Source organism: Spermophilus citellus (assembly GCF_964194105.1).
Source record: "Spermophilus citellus genome assembly, chromosome: 10".
Classification (NCBI taxonomy): Eukaryota; Metazoa; Chordata; class Mammalia; order Rodentia; family Sciuridae; genus Spermophilus; species Spermophilus citellus.
In genome coordinates this window covers 119,695,139-119,722,856 of record NC_138197.1, presented here as the reverse complement: position 1 = coordinate 119,722,856, position 27,718 = coordinate 119,695,139, and the positions used below count along the sequence as shown (strand labels likewise).

The 27,718-nt window shown below is 44.0% G+C and overlaps 1 protein-coding gene across 1 annotated transcript in view; it reads left to right on the top strand.

Annotated features, from left to right (window-relative positions):
* Positions 1 to 27,718, top strand: part of LOC308658299 (putative tetratricopeptide repeat protein 41) — a gene marked incomplete at its 3' end in the record, with an annotated part of 89,616 nt that overhangs the window by 56,331 nt on the left and 5,567 nt on the right. The window contains exons 10-13 of the mRNA XM_081310860.1: positions 4,676 to 4,847; positions 8,721 to 8,868; positions 9,989 to 10,141; positions 20,886 to 21,019. Coding sequence (XP_081166986.1) covers positions 4,676 to 4,847; positions 8,721 to 8,868; positions 9,989 to 10,141; positions 20,886 to 21,019 — 607 coding nt within the window. The remainder of the gene's footprint in view (positions 1 to 4,675; positions 4,848 to 8,720; positions 8,869 to 9,988; positions 10,142 to 20,885; positions 21,020 to 27,718) is intronic.

The following is a 27,718-nucleotide window of genomic DNA, read 5'->3' as shown; positions in this document are numbered from 1 at the left end:
AGTGCACAACACCCTTTCCACAGTGTCTGGTGCACAGTGAGATATTGATTACCGGTGGCTGGTTTGTCCCTACTCCTTGGGGTTATAAAGTAACAGGCGTGGCCTTGGAAGTAAGAGGGTTTGACTAACGGTCATTCAACTCTCTTCCATCATTTAGGGAGCAGCACAGCAGGGATTCTGTGCTTCCCATTATGACCATGGGATCCCCCACCCCAATTCTTTGCCCCCATGGGGAGGTGCACGCTTCCTACTGCTGACAGGTGTCTGTCTGGAAAGCACCAGTTATTTTACTAGGTAACCACTGAACGCCTGTCTGCAGTTATTCCCTGTGCATGCTGCGTTCATTCACTTGCTAACATTCGCTCAGGGCCTTGCCTAGCCTGAGCACTGGCAGGAGGTGGGGTGACGGCAGTGAGCAAGACAGCTGGTTTCTGCCCTCGTGGAGCTCCTAGTCCAGCTGGACGTCGCTGTGGGCATCTGCAGCGGTTCAGCAATGAAGCCTGACTGTGGAATGGTGAAGGGTGAAGCGCTTGGAGGAGGTATGCTGACAGACTTGGTTGCTTCCAAGGGCTCCTGCAGGCGTCCGTCTTATGATTTATTCTTAATATTTGCAACCATAAAATAAGAACAATAATAACAATAAAAATATTTTTATTCTCAATATTTTGCAACAGTTGCTTGGGACGAGTCACCACAGAGACTATTAAAAGGAGTTCTTTAGGCTCTAAAGATAATTTCTAAAAGAGAAGTTTGTAACTATTTGGGGCAGTAACATCTTTTTTGAAATATGTGCCTGACTTTCTTGGGCTGAAAGATCCTGTTATTTGTGATATATTCATTCTGTATTGTGCTGCTTTTGTAATTTCTTTTTTTTTTAAATATTTATCTTTTAGTTTTAGGTGGACACAATACCTTTATTTTTTATTTTTATGTGGTGCTGAGGATCGAACCCAGTGTCTCATGCATTCTAGGTGATCGCTCCACCACTGAGCCCCAGCCCCGGCCCCTTGTGATATCTTCAGATAAGATAATTTTAAATTTTAATGCAACTGGGGGCAGTTTTGTCCCCTAGGGAACATTTGGTAATGCTGAAGACACTTTTGGTTGCCACAACTTGCGGGAGAAGTGCTCCTGGCATCTGCTGGGTAGAGGGGGGATGCTGTAGTGCACAGGACAGCCCCACAGCACGAGGTCACCCTGCCCCAAATGCCAATGTTCGGAGGTTGAAAAACTCTGAATTAGAAGGCTCATTTGTTAGACAGTGGGTCTCATTTGCCTCCTCCCTAGTTTTCACAGGAGGTACACCAGATAGCAAGAAAACCAGAGGATCCATTTGTGAAGGGCTTCTGTTTCTGCATCAGAGATTTGACTTCTTAAGAGAACGTACCGAGCGGTGTTTTGGAGTCCAGCAGGCCTGGGAGGACCCCCTGCCCTCCTACTGCGTAGCCATGGGGCTGGGGCATGTGTTCACCTCACTGAGTTCTGGTCTCCCTACCTGTAAAGAGGAGTAATAAGCGCTCCCTTCCAGGGAGGTCGTGGCGGGCGAGAGCTTGGCTCAGCTAGGGCTGCCACCGTCACTGGCCACAGCACCTGTGTCCTGAACGCCCATGAAGCACGGAGCCCAAGGCTTGGTCGTGGAGTCTCTGCCCTTAAGGAACAGTCTGGAGTGGGAAGAGGGGAAGAAAAGCCAAGGATTCATAACGAGGAAGCTGACACTGAGGCCACACCCAACATGTCCAGTCGCTCGAGTGGCAGCGTGGGCACTGGGACCCGGAGGTGGGAGGACCACTGTGGCCTGGTAAGGGCTTTTGACAGGGCTTCTGCCTCCCTGTCGGACTCATTAGAAACACGTCTGTGATGTGCAGAGGAATCAAACGCCCAAAATTGGAGCTTCATGGGTAGAGGGAATCTGAAGGAGCAGCCGGTGCCGGGAAGGTGACGATCGCACCCAGGTGGAGCAGTCAGCCAGCTGAGGCCACGGAGCACTGGAATCTGGAGAGAGAGACGGGCGACATCTGCAAAAGCCAAAACCACCAGAGGAAGCCAGGGCCCCAAGCAATATTGGGAACGGGTGGGGGAACTGCTGATATTCGGAGGGAGAAAAGTAAATGAACCTGTGAAGAAGGCAAAGATTGGGAAAGAGTCAGGATGTCGTAGTTTTCCCCCAAACCAAGGGGGGAGTGGCTAACGGCATCAAATGCCGGCTAGAGGTCTGGGCAACTAAGGACGGAAAGAAGGCTCAGAGGTCTGGTGCGTCGGGGCCAGTGACCGCCACTGAGGAGGCAGGGCTTTAGGAGGTGGGGGTGGTAATGAAACACAGAAGATGCACATAGGCAGGCTTGTTTGAAAAGTTTGTTGGTGAAAGGAGAAAGTCGAAAAGTTAGGAGAATATGAGGTTCAGGTCAAGTTTGATGCAGGGTATATGTGTTTACGTGGAGCAGGAAATAAACAGAGGCAGATTAGAGATGCTGGCAGAGACTCTGTGAGAGGGCTGGAGGGAAGGACACAGAACTCAGGGGCAGGGCAGGTCCTTGGGAAGGGAGTTGGGCTCCACTTCCTCTGAAATAGGTGTGAGGGAAGAAAATGAGTTAAAACTCTGCTAGTTAAAAATTTAAAAGAAAGGTAAAAGAGGTATAGAAAAGAGACTATAATTCCCCAATATTGTTCTGCCTTTTATTAAAGTAATGTGCCCTCTCAGAAAATGGCTGTGTAGAAGAAAACTGCATTTCCCAGGTTTCCTTAGAAACCAACGTTTTGGCCAATGAGATGTAAATGGAAGTTTCTGAAGTGAAGGTGTTCCTGGTTTTGCCCCTGTCTTAGCTGGACGGCTCTAACAAAGATTCTGTAGTCTGGTGGCTTAAACAAAGGCTTGTTTCTCTTGGTTCTGGAGGCTGGTGGACCCAAGATCAAGGTGCCAGCAGAGTTGGTGTCTGCATCCTGGTCCGGGCACAGCCATCTTTTGCTGTGTCTGCAGAGAGGAAAGGAATGAGAGCGGTCCCTGGGGCCTCTTTTACAAGGGCATTAATCCCACTTGTGAGGGCTCCACCCTCCTGACCTGATCACTTCACAAATATCCCACCTCCTAACTCCATCACATTGAGATTAGGGTTTCAACATATGAATTTAGAAGGGACACATTCAGTTTTTAATAACTTTCCTTCTTTCTGCTGATTGAATTGTGAATATGATTTGAAGTCAGAGCAGCCATTTTACATCAGGTGGTATGCTTGAGAATGGAAGTCAGGCAAGGGCACAGGATGAGATAAAAATAGCTAAACTCTGACTTTGTAGAATGTGTGCAGCCCTGGGCCACCTAGATCCTGACTCTTGTATAAGAGAAATTAAGCTATTGTTAATTTGGGGTTCTTTGTTACTCATAGTCATCCTAATCTTACCCAATATTTGAATTCAGTCTCTTAGCAATATTTGAGCTCTGAAAAGTCAGAATGGAGGACACCTTTGAAGTGGAGGATTGGAAGGATGAGCAGCAAAGATAAGGTCTAGAATAGATGCTGAGAATTCTAAATATATTCCCAACGGGTGTGCAAAAGAACCACAGGCACATACCACACCAGAGTCCTATACCACACCAGACTCCTATACCAAACCAGACTCCTATACCAAACCAGACTCCTTCCAAATCCAGGGAAATCAGTATCTCAGAGCACATGTAAACTATTTTCAAGACAACTGTCCAAAAGCTTTGTTTCAGAAGATCAGTTAAGGGCTAGGATTGTGGGTCAGAGGAAGAGTGCCCACCTAGCATTGCCTGAGGCACTGAGTTTGATCCTCAGCACCACATAAAAATAAAACAAAGGTATTATATCCACCTATAACTAAAAAAAATTCTAAAACAAAGGTCATTTAACACAGAGGGGCACTTTTAATATGTGCAGGAGAATAGAAACACTTATTCTTTCAACTTATAACAGGGAGCCCGGCTCAGTCAATACTCTCCTAGGCTAACATTGTGGTACAATGTAAAGTATTAAGTGGCCAACAACGTTGCAATGCCATCCATTCTATGGTGCTTTATTAGTTACTGAACACTTCTTATATAATCTTATTATATTATCCTGTATAATGCATTTTTGAAAACTTATTATTAACAGTAAAATAACTCATCACTAACTCTGATTTCTTGGATTGGACATTTAAAAAAAACTTTAGCCAATTAGTATATTCTTATGCATCGATAAGGTGTTGGTTGAGAAGTGATTTAAGTTAATGAAGTTGAATACCCTGAAATAAATATTCTAGACTGATAAGGAGAATTTAATACAAGTTTCTAAAAAAACATGTCAGACATAAAGTCACCAGCTCCCTGGTGGTGTTTGTATTCAAGCAACATTCTAGATATTCATTAGAATCTTGATACTACCTCCCTTGGAACACTTATCATATGTGAGACATTGTCAGGTTATTCCTCAAAAATTTTATTACTATTAACTGCCAAAGAATGTTTACTGAACCCATGAGATCAGTTGTCCAAAATGCATTTTTAATTTGCATTGTCTCCCAATAAATATTTTATAAATACCTAAAATTCCCTGAGAAATGATATCATACAGGTTTTTATGACATGAGCCTTTCCTGGGCAGGTGTCCAGCTGCGGTATCTGTCCTAATGGTGGGTTCCTTCAGGAGCTGCTGGTTCCCTTTCTCCTTTTGTACAGAGCCAGTCCACAAGAGAAATGCTTCTCAAAGCTCAGAATGCCATTGGAGAACTGTATGTTGAAATCGGGAACACTCAGGAAGGGTTCAAGTATTTCCAGAAGGCCTGGTCAAACCTGCAGTGCTTGCCACTCAGTGACTTAAAAGACAACCGGAACTTGATGAAGCAGAAAGGTATGTAGACACCTACAGAGGGAATTACCCCTGTATTCTAGAGTTCAATTCCTCCCAGGCCACTCCCATCCATAGGAAAAGGGAAATGGATCATGGACTTCATTGACTTATTTTTTTGAAAGGCTTCCAAGTACATGAGGTTTGAACATGAAGTGTTCCCTTTCCTTTTTTGTGGGGTGGTCACCCATACTAAGAATTGAACTTGGAGGCACTAAACCACTGAGCCACATCCCCAGCCCTATTTTGTATTTTTTATTTAGAGACAGGGTCTCACTGAGTTGCTTAGTGCCTCTGTGTTACTGAGGCTGGCTTTGAACTCTTGATCCTCCTGCCTCAGCCTCCAAAGCCACTGGGATTACAGACATACTCCACCGTGTCCGTTGTGCCTTAAGCTTTTGGGAGTCACAGTTTCTGTGTTTCTAAGGTGGGATTAAAAAAAAAGCACCTATATAAAATTTCTTATAATTGTGAGACCAAGAAAGTTTCCAGGCTGTAAAGCACCCAGAATGCTGCATGGCACATGCTGAAGTCCTCACTGATAGTTTTATTCTCTGGTATTTGATTCCTGAGGCCACTGTGGTGCCACTGATATAACAGAGACAAAGGATGTTTACGAACCCAGGCACAAGTTAAGCATCCATAATCCAAAAACACAAAATTTGACATGCTGTAAAATTGAAAACTTTTTGAGAGTCAACGTGATGCTCAAAAAGTTTTAGGCTTTGGAGCAGATTAGATTTTGGATTTTGGGGTTAGGGATGCTCAACCATGTAAAGGCTGCAAATATTCCCATATCCCAAAATCTGAAACTCTTTTGGTCCCAAGCATTTTTGACAAGAAATACTGAGCCTGTATTAAACAATTTTGACCCTCTGAATCACAGTCAGACTGAAGGACTCTCAACTTGTTCATACTGCCATGGCTATCGCATTTAGCTTTTGTTGCATAGCAAACCACCCCAGAACTTGGTAGCTTAAAACAACTTTTGGTTTTGCCCACGTGTCTCTGGGTCACATGAATGATTCTGCTGGTGCTGGATGGGCTCAGCAGATTTAATTTTAGATTGAAGAATATAAAATTGGGGCTGGGGATGTGGCTCAAGTGGTAGAGCGCTGGCCTGGCATGTGCGAGGCACTGGGTTCGATCCTCAGCACCACATAAAAATAAATAAAGATATTGTGTCCACCTAAAACCAACAAACAAAAATATTTTTAAAAAGTTAAAAAAAATCTAAAATCCAAAATGCTCCAAAATCCAAAACTGAGCATCATATTAATTGTAGAGTGTTTTGGATTTTGGGTTATGGATGTTCAACCTGTACCTTAGTTTAGTAAGCATTCTTTGCCTATCTCATATCAGTGGCACCACAGTGGCCTCAGATATCAAATACAGAAGAATGAAACAATCATGAAAGTGCCTGAAATTAGCTGGCAAGGCTGATGGGGCTGGTTGGTGGTTATCTAGCTAGGTGACAGGGGTAACTGGGCCAGTGTTCCTCATTCCTCAGGAGGATTGCCCAGGACTGGTCACTTGGCAGGATTCCTGGAGGAGGAACAGGAGCCCAGGCCAGGCTCAAAGCTGATACAATGTGCCTTTCTGCTGCATTTGATGAGCCACAGGAAGTCCCCTGCTTTATTCATGTTTTGATATGGGGGGGTGGGGTTTAGCCAGCACATGAAATGCTTACAGGCTGTCATAGATGCAGTAAGAGATGGGAGTTGAGCATGGCCCACCTGGAAATGGTGACCAAATACCTTTTGGGGAAGGGAGCTATGAAGCTGGGATTTAATAGACAGTAGGAGCCACGGTTCTGGCCGAGGAACAGTATGTAAGAGGATGGGCCTGTCCTGGGAATGAAGCAATGCCTCAGTGAGCAAAGGGCAGGAGGCAGCAGGACCCAGACTGTGCAGGGTGTTGGGTGGCATTTGAATTTTAGTCTAAGTGCAAGGGGGGAGTCATTGCAGGGAGTTAGAGTAGGGATGACACCATCTTGTTCATGTTTTTTTGTACCAGGGATGGGACCCAGGACCTCCTGCATGTTAGGCAAGCACTCTACCACTGAGCTACATTTCCAGTTCTGGTTTTTGTTTGTTTGCTTGTTTTTGGTATTGGGGCATTGAACCACTGAGCCACATCCCAGCTTTTAAGAAGTATTTTATTTAGAGACAGGGTCTTGGTAAGTTGCTTAGGGCCTTGCTAAGTTGCTGAGGCTGGCTTCAAACTCACAACCTCTTGCCTCAGCCTCCCAAGCTGCTGGGATTACAAATTGTGCCACCATGCTCTGCTTGGTTTCTATTTTGTGATGACTTTTGCTCCTGTATAGAAAAGAGGTTTCCTGGTGTGTAAGAATGTACACAGGAGGGCTGGGGTGGTAGCTCAGTAGTAGAGCACTTTCCTAGTGCATTCAAAGCGCTGGGTCCAATCCTCAGCACCACATAAAAATAAAATAAATAAATGAAATAAAGGTATTATATCCAACTACAACTAAAAAAAAATGTTAAAAAAAAAAAAAGAATGGACACCGGGAGACCATTTATGTGGCTCTCCTACTCTCATGTGCAATCCACAAGGCCCAGGGTGGGGGCATAGGAAGGGGTGTGATAGGAGGTACTTCTTGGTGCCTGAGTGGTATCCTGTGGAATCCTACAGTAATCCTGCTGAAGTCTGAATTCCCCAGCACAGGGAGTTAACTCTGCCTCTGGCAATGCCTTCTCAGAATTCCACTGTCTCAGTTTGCTAAAGCTACTGTAACAATGTGCCACAGGCTGGAAGGCTTAAAGAGAAGATACTTTTTTCTGACAGTTCTGGAGCTAGAAGTCCAAGGTCAAGGTGTCAGCAGGGTTGATTTCCCCTGAGACTCTCTCTTTGACTTGCAGATGGCCACCAGCTCCCTGTCTCCTTCACATGGTCTTCTGCATATGTGTCATCGTCTCCCCTTCTTATAAGGACACTACTCATTTTTGGATTGAAGCCCACCCTATTACCTCATTTTATTCTTAATTCTTTTTTTTTTTTAAAGAGAGAGAGGAGAGAGAGAGAGAGAGAATTTTTAATATTTATTTTTTAGTTCTCGGCGGACACAACATCTTTGTTGGTATGTGGTGCTGAGGATCGAACCCGGGCCGCACGCATGCCAGGCGAGCGCGCTACCGCTTGAGCCACATCCCCAGCCCTATTCTTAATTCTTTAAAGAAACTCTATGCAAATATAGTCACATTCTGAGGTATTAAGAATTGGACTTCAACATACAGGTTTTGGGAATAAAATTCAGCTCAAACAGTTACTGTGTTTTCCTTATTCACATAACAAAATATAGTTTAGAAGATAACTTGCTACTTTTTAAAAGTATGTACTATTGTCAAAATATATAATTCAATAAAGGAGCAAAATTGTCAGCCTTCTGAACAGAATGTGTGCCCACGGCAGAGGGTATCTAGGTACAGCCTGCTATGTATTAATTGGGTTTGTGGGAAATATTTGTGTACTTCTTATCATCAGGCTGCATTACTTCACTGTATCTTATTGGAAGACTGTGCCGACTGCCTTCTGTCAAACTCCATTACCAAGGGGATGACTGCCTAGTCTATATCCGTACTCTCACTCTATTGCTGACCTGTTCATTTGCAAAACTGACTCAGTCTTTGTTTTCAATCTGTCATCTTACCTCCTTGGTCCTATAACTGATACGCACATTCAAATGGCTTATGAAAACCAGCCCCGTGCTATATGGGTGAGTAGTTGATTTATCAAGGAAAAACCTGGCTGTTGGCTCTGATGAAGAAATGTTAAATGCTAGGCCTTTTGGCATCTTAACTCTTTTGTTGAAAAAAACGCACAGGGATCAAACTCTTTACTGATGTGTATTCCCTGCAGTCAGAGTGCTGAACAACCTGGCCAAGTCGGCATCTGAGGAGTACCTAAAAGAAAACCACGTGTTGGAATTCGCCACTGAGGTTTCCAAGCTGGTGGACAACATCCCCCATGATCAAGCTACCATGAAATACACCGAAGGTGTCCTCATGTAAACAGGCATTTCAGTTTTTGTTTTGTTTTGTTTTCTGGATTAGTGTTCAATCTTATGATTAATGTACTTAACCCACACCTATGAATCCATTTCCCGCCTAACTGATTTGGCTAAGAAATGCTGACTTTTAGCATTTGCATTCTTGAGCTTAAAATGGTTTTCAACCAGGGAATTATTTGGGCCCTACCCCATTCGCTAGTGACATTCGTCGTAATGTCTAGAGACATTTCTGGTTGTCATGACTGTGGGGGAGGGGTTGTTGGCATCTAGTGGGTAGAGGCCAGGTTGCTGCTAACCATCCTACAGTGCCCAGGACAGCCCCCAACCAGGGATTATCCAGCCCAAATGTCAGCAGTGCTGAATTTGAAAATAGTTTTTTTTCTTAAATTTTTAAAATTTATTTTAATTAGCTATTCATAACAATAGAATGCACTTTGATACATCATATATAAAGGAGTATAATTTCTCATTCTTCTGGTTATACATGATATAGAATCCCACTGGTCATAGTTATATATGTAAGGTAATAATGTCTGTTTCTTTCTACTATCTTCCTACCCCCACACCCCCTCCCCTCCCTTCACTCCCCCTACCTAACCTAAAGTAACCCTATTTTCCCTGCCCCCCCATGTGAATTAGCATATCAGAGAAAACGTGTATCAGAGAAAACGTTCCGCCTATGGTTTTTTGGAATTGGTTTATTTTGCTTTGTATGATATTCTCCAGCTCCATCCATTTACCAACAAATGCCATAATTTCATTCTTCTTTAAGGCTGAGTAACACACACACACACACACACACACACACACACACACACACATATCACATGAAAATAGTTTATAAAGATATTGCTGGGATGTAGCTCAGTGGTATAGTACTTGCCCAGCATGCACAAGGCCGTGGGTTCAGTCCCTAACATGCACATACAATGTTCTTATAAATGATGTTGCCATTCTTGAACCTCTATTATTATGAAGTGGTCTTTTTTTTTGTATTTTCTAGGATTGGTTTTTGTATAAAATAAAGGATATCTATGAGAAATATTTTTGATAGTGCAATGAATATAGCCAACATTTATCATGCTTAGTAAGTCCCACACATGTATTTTATTTTCAGGTTGGTTGATGGAAACACTTATCTTGCAAAAATGAAGTTTCAAGAGTGCTTACGTATCAGGAGAAGTTTGTTTGGAGAGAAAAACATGCTAGTTGGAGAAATTATGGAAATTTTAGCAGATTTACTGTTTTTTTTACTAACAGATAATGAAAAGTAAGTTTTTATGAAATGTTTCGAGAAATGTGTCTCCTGCCTACCCCCACCAAAAAAAAAAATCCACCAGTGTGTGTGGGGGGTCTGGGGTTGCCCATCGGGTGTCTCACTCCTTTGTCTCTGGTCCTAGGCTTCACTCTGCTGAGCCTTCTGTTCTGCTCAGTCAGGACACTGATCATCAGGCATTCAAAGGGAGGTTTGGGCCCAGAAGTGGCATAGAGGTTTTGGTGTAGGGAAGGGACAGAGGAGTTTGATGTTGTTGTTATGAGTGGTTCCCAACTCATCACTTGCAGGCCTGTGAGGGAGCTGTCCTTACCTCAGGGTCTCTGTGCGGGCCTCAGCCATGGCCACTGTGTGTGGGCTCTCACTGGCCTGCGACTTCTTAAGACCAAGGCCAGAGCTTGAGGTGTCTCAGGCCATGCTCACTGTGGCTCCTTCTCGCTTGGGAAGCCCTCTTGAGTTTTTGTGAGGTGGCACTTTCCTTCGCTCCCCACATATCTCAGTTTAAAAGAGGGCGGTAGGCATTACCCTCCAGCTGTGATTAGTGTCCACATCTGCCAGGTCCAACTCTACCACGCGGCCTGCGCAGTGGTTTCATTAATGAGGTTCTAGGCATAAAGTTAGTTAGAAGAGATCGAAATAAAACACACAGACAGTACCTTATTTATATTGCTAGGTCCGAGACGGCTCACCTCTCTGGTTCCCACCTCTAGCCGCCCAGCAGGGCAGCAAGGATTACTCAGGGCTAGCAGGAGAGAGAGAGAGCGAACACGCCTGGGAGTAGCCCTTTATTGGGGAACAAGAGATTCAGGGGAGAATTACATCCAATGAAGGTTGGGGGGGGCTGCACTCCAAGGTCAGGGTCAGTGATTGGGTCCCCGGGGTCAGTGGTCAGGCACACCCCCACACGGATGGGCTCTCTCATCAGGAAAGGGTCGGGAAAGCTTCGACACAGCCAAAGCGCCTCAGGCCCTTAATGGGAGTCACCCAATCACATGTTAGAATGGCTTCCCACATATTCCCCCTTTCTTTTCTTAACAATGAGGCGGCGGTTCACTCTCTGGAGTTCCTGGACTCTTGATTGGAAGAATCGCCATCCTATAGTTACAATACAAAAGAGAATTAACAGCAAAGAGAATAATCCAATAATGTACCAAGCGGAGTGCTTAAGAATATTTCCAGGGTTGAATCCATTTAACTCCTTCAATATTTGGTTAGCCAAAGAAGAAGGATCTGAAAAATCAGCTCTATTATTTTGAATGTCTTGGATATGGTGATGAAGTTCCAGAATATCCAAGCTATTATTACTATTTTGCCAAATACCTAATAAATGGTTTTTAACCTTCTCCCAATCCCAGAGAGAAGCATTGAACTTGGCAGCTGTAACACATACATACTTATAATTAGCATGGCATTTAAGCCTTTCCTTAAATTTTAAGGCTGAAAGTTCATTACCTATGTCTATAACAGTCGCCTCTGAGGCGTTTAATTTAGTCTCAATCCTTTCATCAATATTTACTTGATTACGCAGAGCCTTGGAAGTATTTTGAGCTAAATTATTAAGAAATTTTGCATGCTGAATATTCTGAGACAGTGTCAGAGATGCAGAGACAGTTGAGGCAATAAAGGAGACCAGTGCTAAAACACCAACAGTTATGACTCCAATAGCACGTTTAGGTCTTGTTAGCTGGGCATGAATTTGCTGCAAGACTTGTAAACCAGCATCAGCATACCATGGCTCTGAAATATTAGCAGGTAATAAAACAAAAGAGGGCTGATGAAGTATCAGCACTCCTTTTCCTCTATTATACCTAGTAATACAATTGGTTAGGTTGCACTTATTACAAGTAACAGCATATCTGTCATCTATCCATCTAACTTTTACATTTCCAATAATTAAAACATAAGGAGATTGGACACAGGCTCTTAAGCCATAGCAAGATCCCTCTTTACAGTTCTTGCCGACAAATTTTGGTAAAGGTTTATCTGTAAAATGTAAATACTCTGAGGCAGCAATTAAACGCTAAATATCTCTTTGAACACTTCCTTCACTATAAGTCAAAATATTACTAACAAATCCTGCAGGTGTCATAGCAGAATTTCTTTGTAATTGTCTCTTATCAATTTTTGGAGACCAGTCTAAAATATACCCACTAGCTTTAGACACCTTATGTTGTACAGGAAAGGTATTTACACAATCCATCCATTTAGGAAAGGTGCCGATCTCAATTATAGAACTATTTGGACAGTGGGGTATCGGTGGAGGTTTTGCAGAAATGACTGGCTTGTTATGGGAAAGTCCCATCTTAATTACTGATCTAGTATTAGGTTTTAAGTCCCCATAAATAGAATTATTTGTCAGTCTAGGTTTACCGATCGCTGTCTTTTCTTCGAATGATACTTTCAGACAGCCAGCATGTTTATCATGTGACCAACACAAAGGTAATTGGGCACTGTAGCCAGAATAATTAAATCTAGTCACATGATTGGGAGTAATATGAGTATCTGTAAATCCTCCCATCATGAATGAGTCATTAGTAAATACTGGAATAGATTCTCCAGTCCACACAGCTGGGTGTACCAGGGGTGGATCTGGGAAATATGTCCAATAAGTGTCTACTTGATTCCCTTTTACCTGACAGCCCAGTAGGGCAATTACTGTTGTTACCATCAAGACTGGGGTCCTGTTCTTTCCTAGGCGTCGAAGTATTTGGGAAGCCTGGGTTGTTAGCTTCTTCACATCTTTCCATGAAATCAGCTTTTCGGCTGGTTCAATCTGGTCTTTCTTCATCTTTTTCCGATATCTCCTCCTTCTGGGTAGTGGCTCCTCCGGGTCGATCCTCAGTCGCTTGAATCTGGGTTCTATTTCCTCCATGTCTGATAAGCACGTTCAGGCACCCAAATAGGACGGAAAGCACCTTCTGGGAAGATACAAGCATGGCCTTTTCCCCACATTATTACCGGGTTTGGACCCTTCCACTGACCAGTCTGTAAATCTTTCCACAGAACTCTGCCTAAGGGGCCTATTACTGAGGGAGACATTTGTCTCTCAGCAGCAGTGTGACCTTCTGAGTCACAGTTTAAAAAATTTAAAACAAACAAGGCATGATTGAGGCTATTTTGGGGAGTCACAATCCAATTTCCCCCTTTTAATTTTTGTAATTGAAGCTTAATAGATAAATGAGCTCGTTCTATAATGGCTTGACCTTGGGGGTTATAAGGAATTCCTGTTTTATGATTAATTTTAAACTCTTGGCAAAATTGTTGAAAAGAAGAGCTTACGTAAGTTGGAGCATTATCTGTTTTAATCTGCATAGGGCACCCTAAAACGGAAAAAGCTGCTAAGCAATGAGAAATTACATGTTGAGTATTTTCCTTAGTACGTGCTGTGGCAAAAATAAATCTAGAATAAGTGTCCACTATGACATGCACATAACATTGCTTACCAAATTGAGGAATATGAGTTACATCCATTTGCCATATTTGATTTGGTTTTAATCTATGGGGATTACCCCTGATGGCAGAGATGGAGTGTGAATAACACATTTAGGGCATTGGCTTACAATCTGACGAGCTTGTTCTCTGGTAATACTAAATTTTTTACGTAAGCTAGAAGCATTTTGATGATGCAAGGAATGGGAAGCTAGTGCACAGTCATACAAAGACATCTGTTGACAAAAAGCTACTAATTTATCAATTTTGTCGTTACCTGAAACTAGAGGTCCAGGAAGATTAGTATGGGCACGTATGTGTCCTATGAAACATGGGTTCTTTCGCATTAGTACTGTCTTTTGTAAATTATGAAATAATTCAAATAACTCCTGGGATGAAGTATACCCAATAACTGAGGTTTCAATATTTTTTGTAACTCCGACTGCATATAAGCTGTCAGAATAGATATTTATAGGCTCATTTGAAAAGTAATCTAAGGCACAAATCAGAGCTTGAAGCTCTGCTCTTTGGGCAGAAGTATAAGAAGTTTGTATTACCTCTGTGTGAACACGGCTGAAGAAACCTGCCTTACCTGAGTTGGAAGCATCCGTGAACACCGATAAAGCTTCCTCTATTGGATAAGAACGTACAATTTTTGGAAAAATAAGTGACGTTAATGATGTAAATTGTACAATCTTATCACGAGGATAATGGCTATTTATCTGCCCAGGAAAATCTGCAAAGGCTATCTGCCATGAGCTAGAAGTTTGAAAAAGCCAATTAGTCTGTTGAACAGAAAATGGAATAATTATAATATCAGGCTCAGATCCAATTAATTGTAATATCCTAGTTCTACCTTTAATTACTAATTGAGCTATAGAATCATGAAAAGGAATTAATGTTTTTTGAGGGGAGTGGGATAAATAAATCCACTCAATAACTCCTAATCTTTGCCATATGGCTCCTGTTGGGGTATGCTCAGTTGGAAATATTAATAAATACACTATTTCTTTATGATCTATTCTAGTAAGCTGTGCATTTTTAATTGCAATTTCAACTTTTCTTAGAGTTGTTTTGGCCTCCAGGGTTAGCTGACGTGGAGAGGTTGGAGAAGGATTTCCTTGTGATATCTGAAATAAAGGACTTAACTCAGAAGTAGTTAGTTTTAAGGATGGTCTTAGCCAGTTAATATCTCCTAATAGTTTTTGAAAGTCATTAAGGGTACGTAACTCTTTAACTCTTATCTGAAGATTTTGAGGACGGATTGTACGTCCTTGAATTATCTGACCTAGATATTGAAAGGGAGATACTTTTTGAATTTTTTGAGGAGCTATACATAAACCCATTGCTGTAAGTGAAATCTCTAACTGAGTACTAATCTTTGTCATGGAGACTGGCTTGTAAACAGATACTCTTCCTGAAGGGTCTCCTTATCATCTCCAGGAAAATACCTCTGATTAACTTCCTCAACTGACCTTATAGAATTTGGAGTAACTAATAACAATCCCATTTTGGCTAAAATATTTCTTCCCCATAGGTTAGCTGGTAAAGACTCTAACACATAAGGCTTAAATACTCCACTGTTCCCATCAGAATCTTCCCAACGGAGATAGTTGGCACTGTGAGCAGGCTGTGAAACCTGTCCTATTCCCTCTAGGTTAGCTGGTGCTACATGCAAAGGCCAGTTCCTAGGCCAAAACCTACTGGACAATACCGAGATATTAGCCCTTGTGTTTATTATTCCTAGGAAATTTTTATTATTAATTTTAAGTTTTAATAAAGGGCGTTCTTGCCGTTCTAACTGTGACCAGTATATTCTGTCCGGCGGTTTAGAAACTGAATCTACTGGCAGGTGCCTTTCTGAGACACAAGGCAATAATATTAATTGAGCAAAAATATCCTTTGGGGTGAGCCTTAGGGCATAATTGGATTTTACAGTAATATATAACTGTCCTTTAAATTCTGAATCTATTACACCAGGTATTACCTCAATGGCTCCCTTTAATTCATTACGTTCCAAAATCAAACCTACAGTATTATCAGGAAGCGGCCCGAAAATCTCAGTAGGGATTTGTTCCGGCCCCGTTTTAGGATCTAATTCAACTGTCTTTGAAGGTCTTAAGAAAACTGTCTGCGATCTTTGTCCCGGTAAAAATCGCGGACTGTCCTGGTTGGTGCCAGTGACGTCACACTGTGCGACCTTTCCTGAATTTCCCCGTATTATTGTTGGGCTCCCGCTAGGAGGAAATGATGGCGGTGAGAAGGCGGGCTGATCCGCGCCATCTGAATCCTTCATGCCATCTGAATCCTCCGCATGGGGTTGCGAGTTTAAGTTCACATTTTTAACCTTTGGCTTGGCCCTTAGTGCCTTTGTTTTTAAATAGCTTAAGGGAAAGGTAATTAACAGCCTCAGGCTGATTCTCCATTTGAATAGACCTAACAGCTCTTTGAATGCCTTTTAAAAGGTCTTTAGGGGGCCTCGAACTGTGGCCCATATATTCAAAAAGACAAACTTCTAGGGCCGTCCAAGTTTTCTGTATTTTTTTTATGCCTCCAGGTAGTTCATTAGAAAGACAGACTCTCTGTAATTTCCTTCCTAATTTCTCCCAAGTAAGTAAATTTGGAGACTCTTGGTTGCAAAACCAAGGACAATATTCACCTACAATCTTTAAGAATTGTAATAACTGAGTTTTCTTTATCTGTTTTCCTTTCTGATTAATTATACTGTCTAAAATACTCAGATACATTTCCTTATCCGTAGAAGTTGAATTTCCCATTTTAAGTAATTTAACGTCTCTCTTTCAATATCTCCAGGTACTTTTGTGACCCAATTGTCACCTCTTCCTTTATCTTTATTTTTATTCCTTATCTTCCTTTATTTTTATTTTTTTCCTTATCTTTATAGCGCGCTCCCACTCAATCTAACTAATCTAGAATGCCCCCCTCGTGGGCGCCAATTCTACCACGCGGCCTGCGCAGTGGTTTCATTAATGAGGTTCTAGGCATAAAGTTAGTTAGAAGAGATCGAAATAAAACACACAGACAGTACCTTATTTATATTGCTAGGTCCGAGACGGCTCACCTCTCTGGTTCCCACCTCTAGCCGCCCAGCAGGGCAGCAAGGATTACTCAGGGCTAGCAGGAGAGAGAGAGAGCGAACACGCCTGGGAGTAGCCCTTTATTGGGGAACAAGAGATTCAGGGGAGAATTCCATCCAATGAAGGTTGAGGGGGGGGCTGCACTCCAAGGTCAGGGTCAGTGATTGGGTCCCCGGGGTCAGTGGTCAGGCACACCCCCACACGGATGGGCTCTCTCATCAGGAAAGGGTCGGGAAAGCTTCGACACAGCCAAAGCGCCTCAGGCCCTTAATGGGAGTCACCCAATCACATGTTAGAATGGCTTCCCACATCCAACAGCTTCTCCCAACAGCTTGGTGTGGAGAAGGTTCTTTTTGAAGCCACAGGGAGCCGGGCTCGGGCTTCACTCCGCCCAGCACTGCCTTCCACAGTAAATGCAGCTGACGGAAAGGGCAGTGGGCTGGAGGCTAAATGGTGGCATTGCTAAGCTTTGTTTTGGGGTGCTCCCTTTCTGTTGCCTGGCTTGCTTTCCCATATCAGTTTTCCACATTCCCTGAGGTCGTTTTCCTCTCACTCTTCACCAACAGGCGACTTTTCTTGGTTTTGCTCCCAGGAAGAATGTGACATTGGTATCCCTAACACTTGAGTGAAGGTCAGCCCTACTCTTTCTAAAGAGTGGCCCAAGAAGGGAGGCTCAGAGGGGAAAGTAGCAGGCGCTGCGTAGCAGTGGGAGATGGTGGGTCCGGGCCTGTCGGCGGGGTTCAAATTTTGTTTCTGCCACTTAGTAACAGTGAGAAACTAGACAGGAACATCTTGGTGTCTCATCCACTTCCTTGTTAGTAAAATGACTAGTAACCAAATCTTCCCAGGATCATTGAGGATTAGGAGATCCCATGTGAAAAGAGCTGTCAGAATTCTTGGCACATACTAAAAAAGTTCAATACCCTGAGTGATTAGTATGATTATTTTGCTCCCCAGCGGGTGTTTGCTGGAGCATTTGGCATCGCCTGACCTCCTCTTATTCATCATCACACCAACACTGTGAGCAGAGACAGGACTTTCTTTAGAGAAGCATAGAGCTTGCTATAGAGAAATTGCCTTGTAAAAGAAAAATCTAAACACACAGAATGCTGGCTGGGTCCTCTTCTGCCCAGGAGACCCCACCACAGATCCAGAGCTGGTGGGGCATGAGCCATGAGACGTTTAATCCTGCTGGACCATGCCACAGGGGTGGTTTGCATGCGGGGGACCTGACCGTATGTAGATGCCTTCTTCCTGGGCCTTACTATTAGTGGCTCACCTTCCCAAACAATGGAGAAATCTTTTCCCTTGTTTAAGTTGTCCTCAGGTGACTACTATGGTTAAGAGTCAGAGACATTTTGCTGTGTGACCTTAATTATCTCTCAAACAAGTGTAGATCCTTTGCCCTGGTGACCAGAGGCCCTTGAGACACCTCTGATGTTCTAGGAAATGATCCACGGGATGCTCAGGGCTTTGTAGATTGGTGGTGGTGGGGAACAGGCAGATGAGGTCAAACTGAAAAATCAAAAAATTCATTAAGAATTTAACGACAGAGAAGAAGGAACAGAGTGTCTTCAGAGGAACAGTGAACAGAGACCGTGGTGGAATAACTACCAGCTCTTTCTCTGCTGTTCAGCCGTTTGTCAGCAGCTACTTCCCGCCGGTGAGCACTGGGTGCTTACTTCCTCACTTCCCAGTCACTGTCCTTGGTCATGCCGCCCCACCACACGCCCTTTGCCTACTAGTCCACTCATAAAAATCATCACGAACCAAGTGCTCCTGTGCTTTTCATCTGGTTGTTGTTCTTCTCTTTTGGTTTTCAGCTTTTCATCTGGGCCCAAAATACTTGACCCAAACAATTTAGAGAAGGAAAAGTTGATTTCGGCTCACGGTTCCAGAGGTTTAGTCCATGCTTGACTGAGTCCCTCTCTCTGGGCCCAGCGTGAGGCAGAACATCCTGGGTGAGGGGTGAGGGTGAGGGGAGGAGGGCTGCTCTATTCATGGCAGCCAGAAAGCAGAGAGGGAGGGGCAGCGGCCACAGGGAAGATTCTAACCTGCCCAGGGCATGCCCCTAGTGACCCAGCTCCTCCTGCAGGTACTACCCAGTCGGTCCACTCAAACTAGGTTAATTGGGCTGTTGGGTTAGAGCTCTCAGAACCTGCTCATTTTACCTCTGAAGGTTCCTACCTCAACACAGGGGACACCTCATATTCGAATCATCAGTGTCTGCCCTTTCCCTTCCTGCAGCTGTCCTCTCCTGGCTTCTGAGCGCCCTCCCTCATGGCCATCCTTTCTCTGATGGTGCTTCTCTGCCATGTTCGGGGTTCCTCCTCCTCTCCCTTCCTCTAGTGCCAATGTCAGCCTTCTCTTGAGCTCGGTTCTGAGGCTCTGTGCTTATTCAGTCTCAGCACCTTGACCTCACACATACTGAGGGCTTCAGCATCACTCCATAAGGGGATGGCTTGTTGTCACCACCTCTCAGATCTTTGTCATTGGTGACACATGGGCCTTCATCTGTAGATTGGATCTCTCCAGTGGAGTATTCCCTGGGCACTCAGGACTGGACATGTCCCTCTTGCTCCCTGTTCCTCCTGTCTGTGCAAACACAGTGGCATCATCTTAATGATGTTTTAATTGGTCACCATGCTAAACACTTTTGTCACTACCATTGCGGCCAGTCTAGCAGGTTCTGGCAAGGAGCAGAGGGGGATAAAACAGATAAAGACTCACGGACTCAGATTTGAAGATAAAGCTGGGGTCAGGTGGAGGGCTGCTCTCTGATGGAGAAGTGGGTCTAAAGAATTACACCAGCAATCTTTATATACACGTCTCAGATTAAAGACTATGTAAGAATTATTCTTTGTGTTCATGAAAGTTAGAGAGTTAGCAACATTATACAGCTTATTCTGCAGTTACATTCTCCAGTTGCAATGTGTATATTAGGAGCTTTGTGAAGCTCTCAAGAAAGTCCATTGTTTGAAGTTACTGTTATGTGGGCAGGTCCAGGAGCAGCAGAGCTGGTGAAACACTGTGGTTGTCTAGCAAGAAAGTTCCTATAGGGCTGGGGATATAGCTCAGTCCGTAAAGTGTTTGCTCTGCATGCACACCGCCCTGGTTTCGATCCCCAGCACAAAAAAAAAAAAAAAAAGAAAGAAATTTCCTTTATTTCCAGGCTGTGTGCCTGTGATCAAGGTCAAGAACTTCCTCATGAAGGGCATTACCACAGCTGCTAGGCATCCTGTACCTTTACCCAGAAACTTTCCCAAGCACCAAGCATGCCACAGCCATGAGGTCATCAGAGACCCTGATCTCAGACGCTGCTCTCCACACACTTTACCTATATATTTTCTCATTTAATCCTCACAACAACTCTCATCTCATTTTGAGCATGGGAAGGCTGAGGTTTAGGAGGGCAAGATATTTGCCCAACTTTTAAGGAGTGGAGCCACCATTAGCCCCTGATAGGTCTCAGTGAAGAGCCTCTGGGCCTGGACCCTGAGGCCCATCACCACATCTGCATGATGTCAAAGCTTGAACCCTGGTCACTCTGCAGCAGTATAGAGGCCCCAAAAGCCCAGCATCAGCACCACCAGGTCCAATGCAGGTTCAAGACTGTTGCTTAATAAGTGTCCCTTCGTATCCATGGCCACTGTGAGAGCCCAGACCTTCAGGGTCCTTCCTCTGGACTAACTGGTCTCATGGCCATTAATCTCACCTGCTTCAGTTTAGCCTCAACACTTCTACCCAGGTGAATTTTCTGAAATGTAATTTTTTTTTAAACCAGGAATGCAGGGAGTACTTAACCACTCAGTCACATCCCCAGCCCTTTTTACTTTTTATTTTGAGACAGTCTTCCTAAGTTGCTTGGGGCCTTGCTCAGTTACTGAGGCTGGCCTCTAATGTTGGATCCTCTTGCCTCAGCCTCCTGAGCTGCTGGGATTACAGGTGTTCACCACCATGCAGGTCCTACAATGTAAATTTCATCTTCTCCTCTTAATGAAAACCCTTCCATGTAAGTGTCAAAGCCTTAGGTTGCACTAGAAGAGTCTTTCATGAGTGGACCCCTGCTTCCCTCTCCAGGCTCCCCTATACCTAGCGCATCTCCGAAGGCAAGGATTAGCCTTCCAGGAGCAGCACCGGGGAACGCTGAATGGGATGTGAACAGATGCCATGTTTCTTCAGTGTAAACCTTTAATTCAATTTCTGTTTTCTAGACTCCAAAGGAAGCAAGTAATCGAATATTATAAACAAGTGATAAAAATAAAGGAAAACGCAGACGCTTTGACCAACTCCTCACTTGTCAGGAAGCAGCTAAGCATCAGCCTCAGTGATACCTTGTGTAAATTAGGTAATTGCTCCGATCTACTTCTTGTATAAGCAGACGAATTTCCTCTCTATTCCATCTGCATACTTGGCTTGTTTTAAAAATGTCTTGCTGGGTGTGGTGACACGCATCTGTAACCCAGCACCTCATGAGGCTGAGGCAGGGACATTGCAAGTTCAAGGCCAGTCTGGGCAATTTAACTCAACATAAAAAGTTAAAATAAAAAGGGCTGAGGCTGTGGTGGAGTGCCCCTGGGTTAATCCCCAGGGCTGTAATGATGATGATGACAAATAACAATGTCCTCGTTTTTGAAGCAACTCCTGTTCCTTATGCTTTCAACTTCTGTTGCTACCTACTTACCTTCCTATAATCCCAGTGGCTCAGGAGGCTGAGGCAGGAGGATTGCGAGTTCAAAGCCAGCCTCAGCAAAAGTGAGGTGCTAAGCAGCTCAGTGAGACCCTGTCTCTAAATATAAAACTGGAATGGGGCTGGGGTTGTAGCTCAGTGGTAGAGTGCTTGCCTTGCACGTGTGAGACCCTGGGTTCAATCCTCAGCACCACATAAAAATAAACAAATAAAAATAAAGTTATAAAAAAAAAGGGCTGGAATGTGGCTCAGTGGTTGAGTGCCCCTGAGTTCAATCCCTGGTACCCTCCCCTGGAAAAAGAATTGTTTCCATGCCATTTCTCATTCTTTCAGACTGAGCATTATGCTGGAACATGCCTCTCTTCTATCAATTTAAAAAATGGCTTTTCACAGAGGCCCTACCTTCAATTTTAGATGTAGGACTTAACGCCTACTCATACCTAGTCCAGTAGTTTGAAGTAACTTTCTGGTTAAAGATAAAAATTAAGGGCTGGGGATGTGTCTCAAGTGTTAGTGCGCTCGCCTAGCATGCGTGAAGCATTGGGTTTGATTCTCAGCACCACATTAAACAAACAAAATAAAGATGTTGTGTCCACCTAAAACTAAAAAATAAATATTAAAAAAAAGATAAAAACTTAAAATGAGGCCTGGGTGTAGCTCATTGGTAGAGCACCTGCCTAGCATGTGGGAGGCCCTGGATTCTATCTCCAGTAACACAAAACCAAACCAAAACAAACCTAAAATGAAATCAAAGTTCAAAATTTTGGATTTCAGTCTTACTGTTAGGAGTAATAGAAGAAGGGGCTCTTCCCTGCTAACCTCAACGTTCACTGGAGTAAGCTGACACAGAGAGAGGAAATAGGAAAAACAAAAAAGATTCATCAACTTCTTAACATGGAAAAGGGGGACGTCATAGGAGTGTGGATGACCCTCTTGTTCAACACAGTTCAGAAACTTAACTACTCTCTTTCCTCTAGGGGGAGGGCAGGATGGTGCAAATTTTAGGAGAACAGTCAATTATTTTTTGTGATACTCAGTGGGCTTGGAGAACACAGTGACCTGGGGCAGAGACCACTGGGCCCAGAGAACAGACAATGGATTATGCTGTTTCTCAATGGGACAGAAAAAGAGGACAATGGTGTGGGATCCAATCCTGTCAGGTGCGTCGGCCGACTTCAGTCTTCCTTCCTGGGATGTGAGTAGTTAAGGGAAGCTCTTGGGCCAGAGGTAATTTGTGTCTTCTTTGGCCAGTCAGGACTTTAAGCAGATAAGGGGACTTCCCAGAAAGCCTGGCCTTGTGTTTGGGGGTTGTGAGGGAGAAGCAGGACAAAGCCAGAGGGACCTTGACAGCCTGCTTCTTCTGCGGTCCCAGCTGAGGGAGGCGGAACTTGTTTCCATGTTAGGGCAGCCTTTGAGCATTGCTGTGCAGGGACCCCGAGAGAGGGACCTTCCTTCTAGGACATTGCCAGGCATTGGAGTGCCAGACCTCACCTTCAGCTGCCTTGGTTCCTATTTGGCCCTGTAGCCTGTGAGCTTGTTTTGCAAATAGTGACCATTCTGTGGCTTCTGTCATTTTGCCTGGAGTGTGGCTGTCAACCTGGGGAATGGGGAGAGTGGAGAGTTGACAGGAGATGGCAAACAGGGCCAGGACAGGAGCTGAGACAGCCTCATCCAGCTGGAAGTGGTGGGCAGCCAGGAGGTGGACAGGGCTGAGGCCCACGGGCAGAGCTTTTCATCCTGTCCTTGACTGAGTGGGTTACTGTGTGTCCAACAGAAGCCTCTGTTGGACATGGGCAGCTGGGCAGGCGGTGCCCTGGCTTGCTGGTTGCTAGCCTTGGGTAGCTTCCCTTATTTCAGTATGCTCCCCAGGGAATCTCAGTTATGTAAATGCTACAGCTAGAAATATTTTGAGACAATGTCAGGGGTCCTGATGTCTGGTTGCCACTGGGCACAATTTATATTTTAACCTGAACAAGCAATTTTCAAATTAGTGGGAATTTTGCCCCCAGTACAAAAGTCTAGAGAAACTTCATTTTTGCAGTGGGGTGGGGGATGGGAGTGCTACTGTCATGCAGAGGATGGAGGCCTAGGAGGCCTCTGAACATTTTCCAGTGCCCCGGGTACCCCCACCACAAAATAGAACTAGTCCTAAGTGTCAGCAGTGCCCGGCTGAAAAACCTAATCTAAACCAGCCACTTCCTCCAGCCTGTGTGCTCATCGTTTGTTTTGGTTTCACCCCAGTCACTTACTGAAGAGGAAAAAGGACTAAAATACCTGCTATCTGCAGTGAAAGAATATTTTCAGTGCCTAGATTTAGGAATGCGTGAGCATGCATGGACATGCACAAACTGTTCTTCCAAAAGTTTCCAGGCTGAGCGCGTGAGCATTTTATTTACAAACAGAAAAAGTAGATGCAAGAATAGAGAAAATTTATGGAAAAAGACCTAGTTTATTCTGGTTGCTTCATATACTGTTACATAACAGTTTTGGTTTCTAGTCTATGATGGAAGATGGAAGTAGAACACTGTTCACTTACTTTCAGAGAAGACACATCTGTAATAGTAGCAATTGCAGTGATTCTATGACTTCTTAAGTCTTTAGAAAAAGTTTCAAATTTACCAAGTGCAGTGGTGCATGCCTGTAATCCCAGGAACTTCAGAGGCTAAGGAAGGAGGATTGCAAATTTGAGGCCAGCAAGGGCAATTTAGCAAGACTCTGTCTCAAAAATAAGAAAGTTAAAAAAAAAAAGGTGGAGAATGTAGCTCAGAGGTAGAGCACTCTTGGGTTCAGTCCCCAGTATCACCAAGGGGGCAAAGAAATTCAGATTTGTGGTCAGTTTTCAACAGGGCTATTTATTTATTTAGTGATGCTGGGGATTGAACCCAGGGCCTTACACGTGCTAAAGTGCTCTATCACTGAGCTCCATTCCCTAGTTCCAATCAAGTATTTTTTTGAAAGGAGTCATTTCTTGCTACCATTTGGCAGTGGTGTGTTCCTTTCTTGCCGCCTTGTCTCCTACTGTTGAAGTTGATCGGTTTGATGTAAGATGCACTTGCAGGAACACTGTAGATGATTAATGACCATTAGTGGGAGGGTCTTGTGCTTTTGCTTTATGTAGTGACGATAAGGTCAGACTAGTATCTTCAGTGCATGATGACACCAGTGTTGGGAGGGAAAGTGGACTGTTTGAATCAGTTGTCCTTCAATATATGAGAACTTTTTCTTCTTCTTCTTCTTTTGGTACTGGGGATTGAACCCACTAAATCTCCAGTCCTTTTTATTTTGAGTCGGAGTCTCACCAAGTTTGTTAGGCTGGCCTTGAACTTTTGATCCTCTTGTCTCAGCCTCCTGATTTGCTGGGAACTCGGGTGTGCACCATATGCCCAGATATAAAAGGTATTTCTAACTTTCCTGCCTTTTATGGAAATTTCCTATCTAAATGGAAACGGGCCTGAGTGAACTCCATAAAAGAAGAAGTAAACCAGAACCTCCTGTGGTTGGGCCTTCTGATCATCCATCATTTTAAAAGAAGTTCTGTAGACCCTGGTAAAACTGTTCCTGAACATGATTCATCAGAGCAGTTCTCTTTGAAGTCAAGGGCTGTGCTAACGGGAGAGGGGAAGGACTGGGGGCAGGGGATTATAGTCTGAATCCTGCAAACCTTTATTTAAACTTTTATTTTGTACACTGTAATGCATGACAGAATTATAAGGTTCTATTATTTTACCTGACTAGTTTGTAGATTGGGGTACTTTGGGAGAATGATTCACCCCATAAAGGAAAAAAAAACACCCTGCCTTCCTCCTTGAAGCACAGAGGGGAGCCCCCCCCCCCACGTGGATGTGGATGGTGGCTCCATTGCTAGTCAGTGTTTGCATCCAACTTGTGACTTTGGATGTGGGAGGGAGGGCTTTGTCACCTTTGTTATCTTGTCACCCTTGTGGGGCAGATCATCCTTGGGTGCTCTGCAGGGCATCTACCTGTCATTTTTGAAGTGTTCCCTGGGTCCCTCAGAGTGACATTTGTGAATGTTGTGTGGCCTATATTTTAATTCCAATTATCTCAAACATATCCTTTAAATTTGGTGAAAGTCTGTTGTCTTTTTTGGACGCAGTGACAGATGGAAAACTAGGCTCCCCACTCAGGGTCTGTACCAAGTGTTCTTCAGGAGAACTCCTGCCTTCGAGCAGTTTATCGTTTTGTTATGAGGCGAGACAAACGTATTACAAAAAATAAAGCACACTAAGGACTTAAAGCATCGTTTGGTTGGAGAGGTCAGAAGTGGGTTTTGGAGCCAGGTGCAGTGGCTTGCCTGTAATCCCAGGGATTCAGGAGGCTGAGGCAGGAGGATTGCAAATTCAAGACCAACCTCTGCAATTTAGCAAGGTTCTAAGGACTTAGCAAGACCTTGTCTCAAAATAAAACATTAAAAAAGCGTTGGGGATATGAGTCCGTGGTTAAGTGACTCTGGGTTCAATCCCTGGTACCAGAAAAGAATAGAAAATCAGAAGTGGGTTTTGATTTTAGATTGGCCATAAATAGTTGTGTGAACCTCTGGCAAGTTCCAACCTTTCTGGCCCAAGGACGCCAGTCTCTGGGTCCCAATCTGTAAAATGAGGATACTGAGTTATTTAAGTAACTCAATCTCCATCAGAGTTACTATTCTATGTTTAAATATAAAGGAAGACAGTCCGATCAGGGCAGGAGGCTTTTCAAGGATCATCTCTTGAGAGGGGCCCTTAAGGAAGTGGAGGGTATAAGTTGTCAGAGAAAAGGCAACACTTGTATGTGGGGGACTGCTGGGCCCTGAGGGGAATAGACAAGCCCTGGAGGAGACATCCAGAGCCGTCAGGAGGGGTGTCGGGGGAGCAGGAAGTGAAGAAGCAGGAGCATAGGCAGTTTGGGGGGTGAGTCCAGGTGGTGTGCCCACTGAAGTGGTACAGACGGGAGGAATGGGACTATGAGGTTGCAGGTATAATTCTGTAGACTGGACCTACTGTGATTTTACCCCCTATCCCTTCTTTTAAAAGCTATTTAACCCTGCCTGGCTTATGCCAAGAGGCCATGCTACATTCCTCAGCAAACAGCCTGCTATCTGCAGGAGAAATGCAGGCCTGCCCATAGGAACACAAGTCATCCCAAAGAGGGCACTGTTGTGACCTTTATATAGTCCTAAAAATCCCCGGGCCCAGGGAGAAGATAATTGCAAGCAAAGTCCACCAATCATAAAATCTATAAGAGCAAGAACTGGTCAGCATAGGCCAAGATGACCCAAAGTGACCTTGGATTTTCTTTTCTTTTTCTTTTTAAATATTTTTTAGTTGTCAATGGGCATTTATTTATTTATTCGTGGTGCTGAGAATTGAACCCAGTGCCTCACACATGCTAGGCCAGCACTCTACCACTGAGGCACAACCCCAGCCTTTGGATCTTTAGTATGTCATTAAAATAGTAAAATCTCCCCTCCATGGGGTAAGACCATGTGCAATGGAGACTTGAAAGTCCGATGCAATCCTGCTGTCAAAAGTCAAAATCGAGAGCTGGACCTGGGCAGAACTCTCTGGAAACTTCCCTGGGATTCCCAGTAAAAGTGGAGGGCAGAGGGGAATGCTGTCCCTTTCCTCTCTGGAAGGATCCATTCTCTGCCCCTCTCCTTCAGAGCATCCCCCTTTCCCTTTTCCTATCCTTTCTAATAAACTCCTGCTTGCTACTCTGTGTGACTTGGACAAAATCCTTCTTTCAGGGTTATAAGGACTGGTGCCTGAGAACCTGGTGGCTACTTAAATTCTGCAGGCTGGTCTTGCTCTGCAGCAGAGGGAATCTTGTCCTGTGGGCAAGTGGAGAGGAGGCTGAAGAAGGCTGGGGCCAGTGATCCCCTCATGGCTCCTTTTATTTAGGATATTGTTTTGCAAACTCTTCAAATTATTTTGAGCTCATCAAGGCTGCCTTGTCTGTCTACTCGTCACAGGGAAGAATTCCCTGTCCATCTTATGTAACTTCACTGCCATCTTTTTTATCCCCTTACACACTTTATTTTCTTTCTTGCTTTTTTTTCTTTTCCTTCTTTCCTTCCTTTATTTCCTTTCTTTCCTCCTTCCCTCCCCTTCCCCTCTCATCTTTTTTAAAACTGGGGATTAAAACCAGAGGTACTTTTACTACTGAGCCATATCCCTGGCCCTTTATATTTTTTCATTTTGAGATGGGGTCTTGCCTATTGCTTAGGGCCTCACTAAATTGTTGAGGTTGGCCTTGAACTTGCAAAACTTCTGCCTCAGCCTCAAGTTGCTGGGATTACAGGCATGTGCCACTGTGTCCAGCACCCTAACCACTTTCTCTTCTCTTTGTTTTTCTTCATAG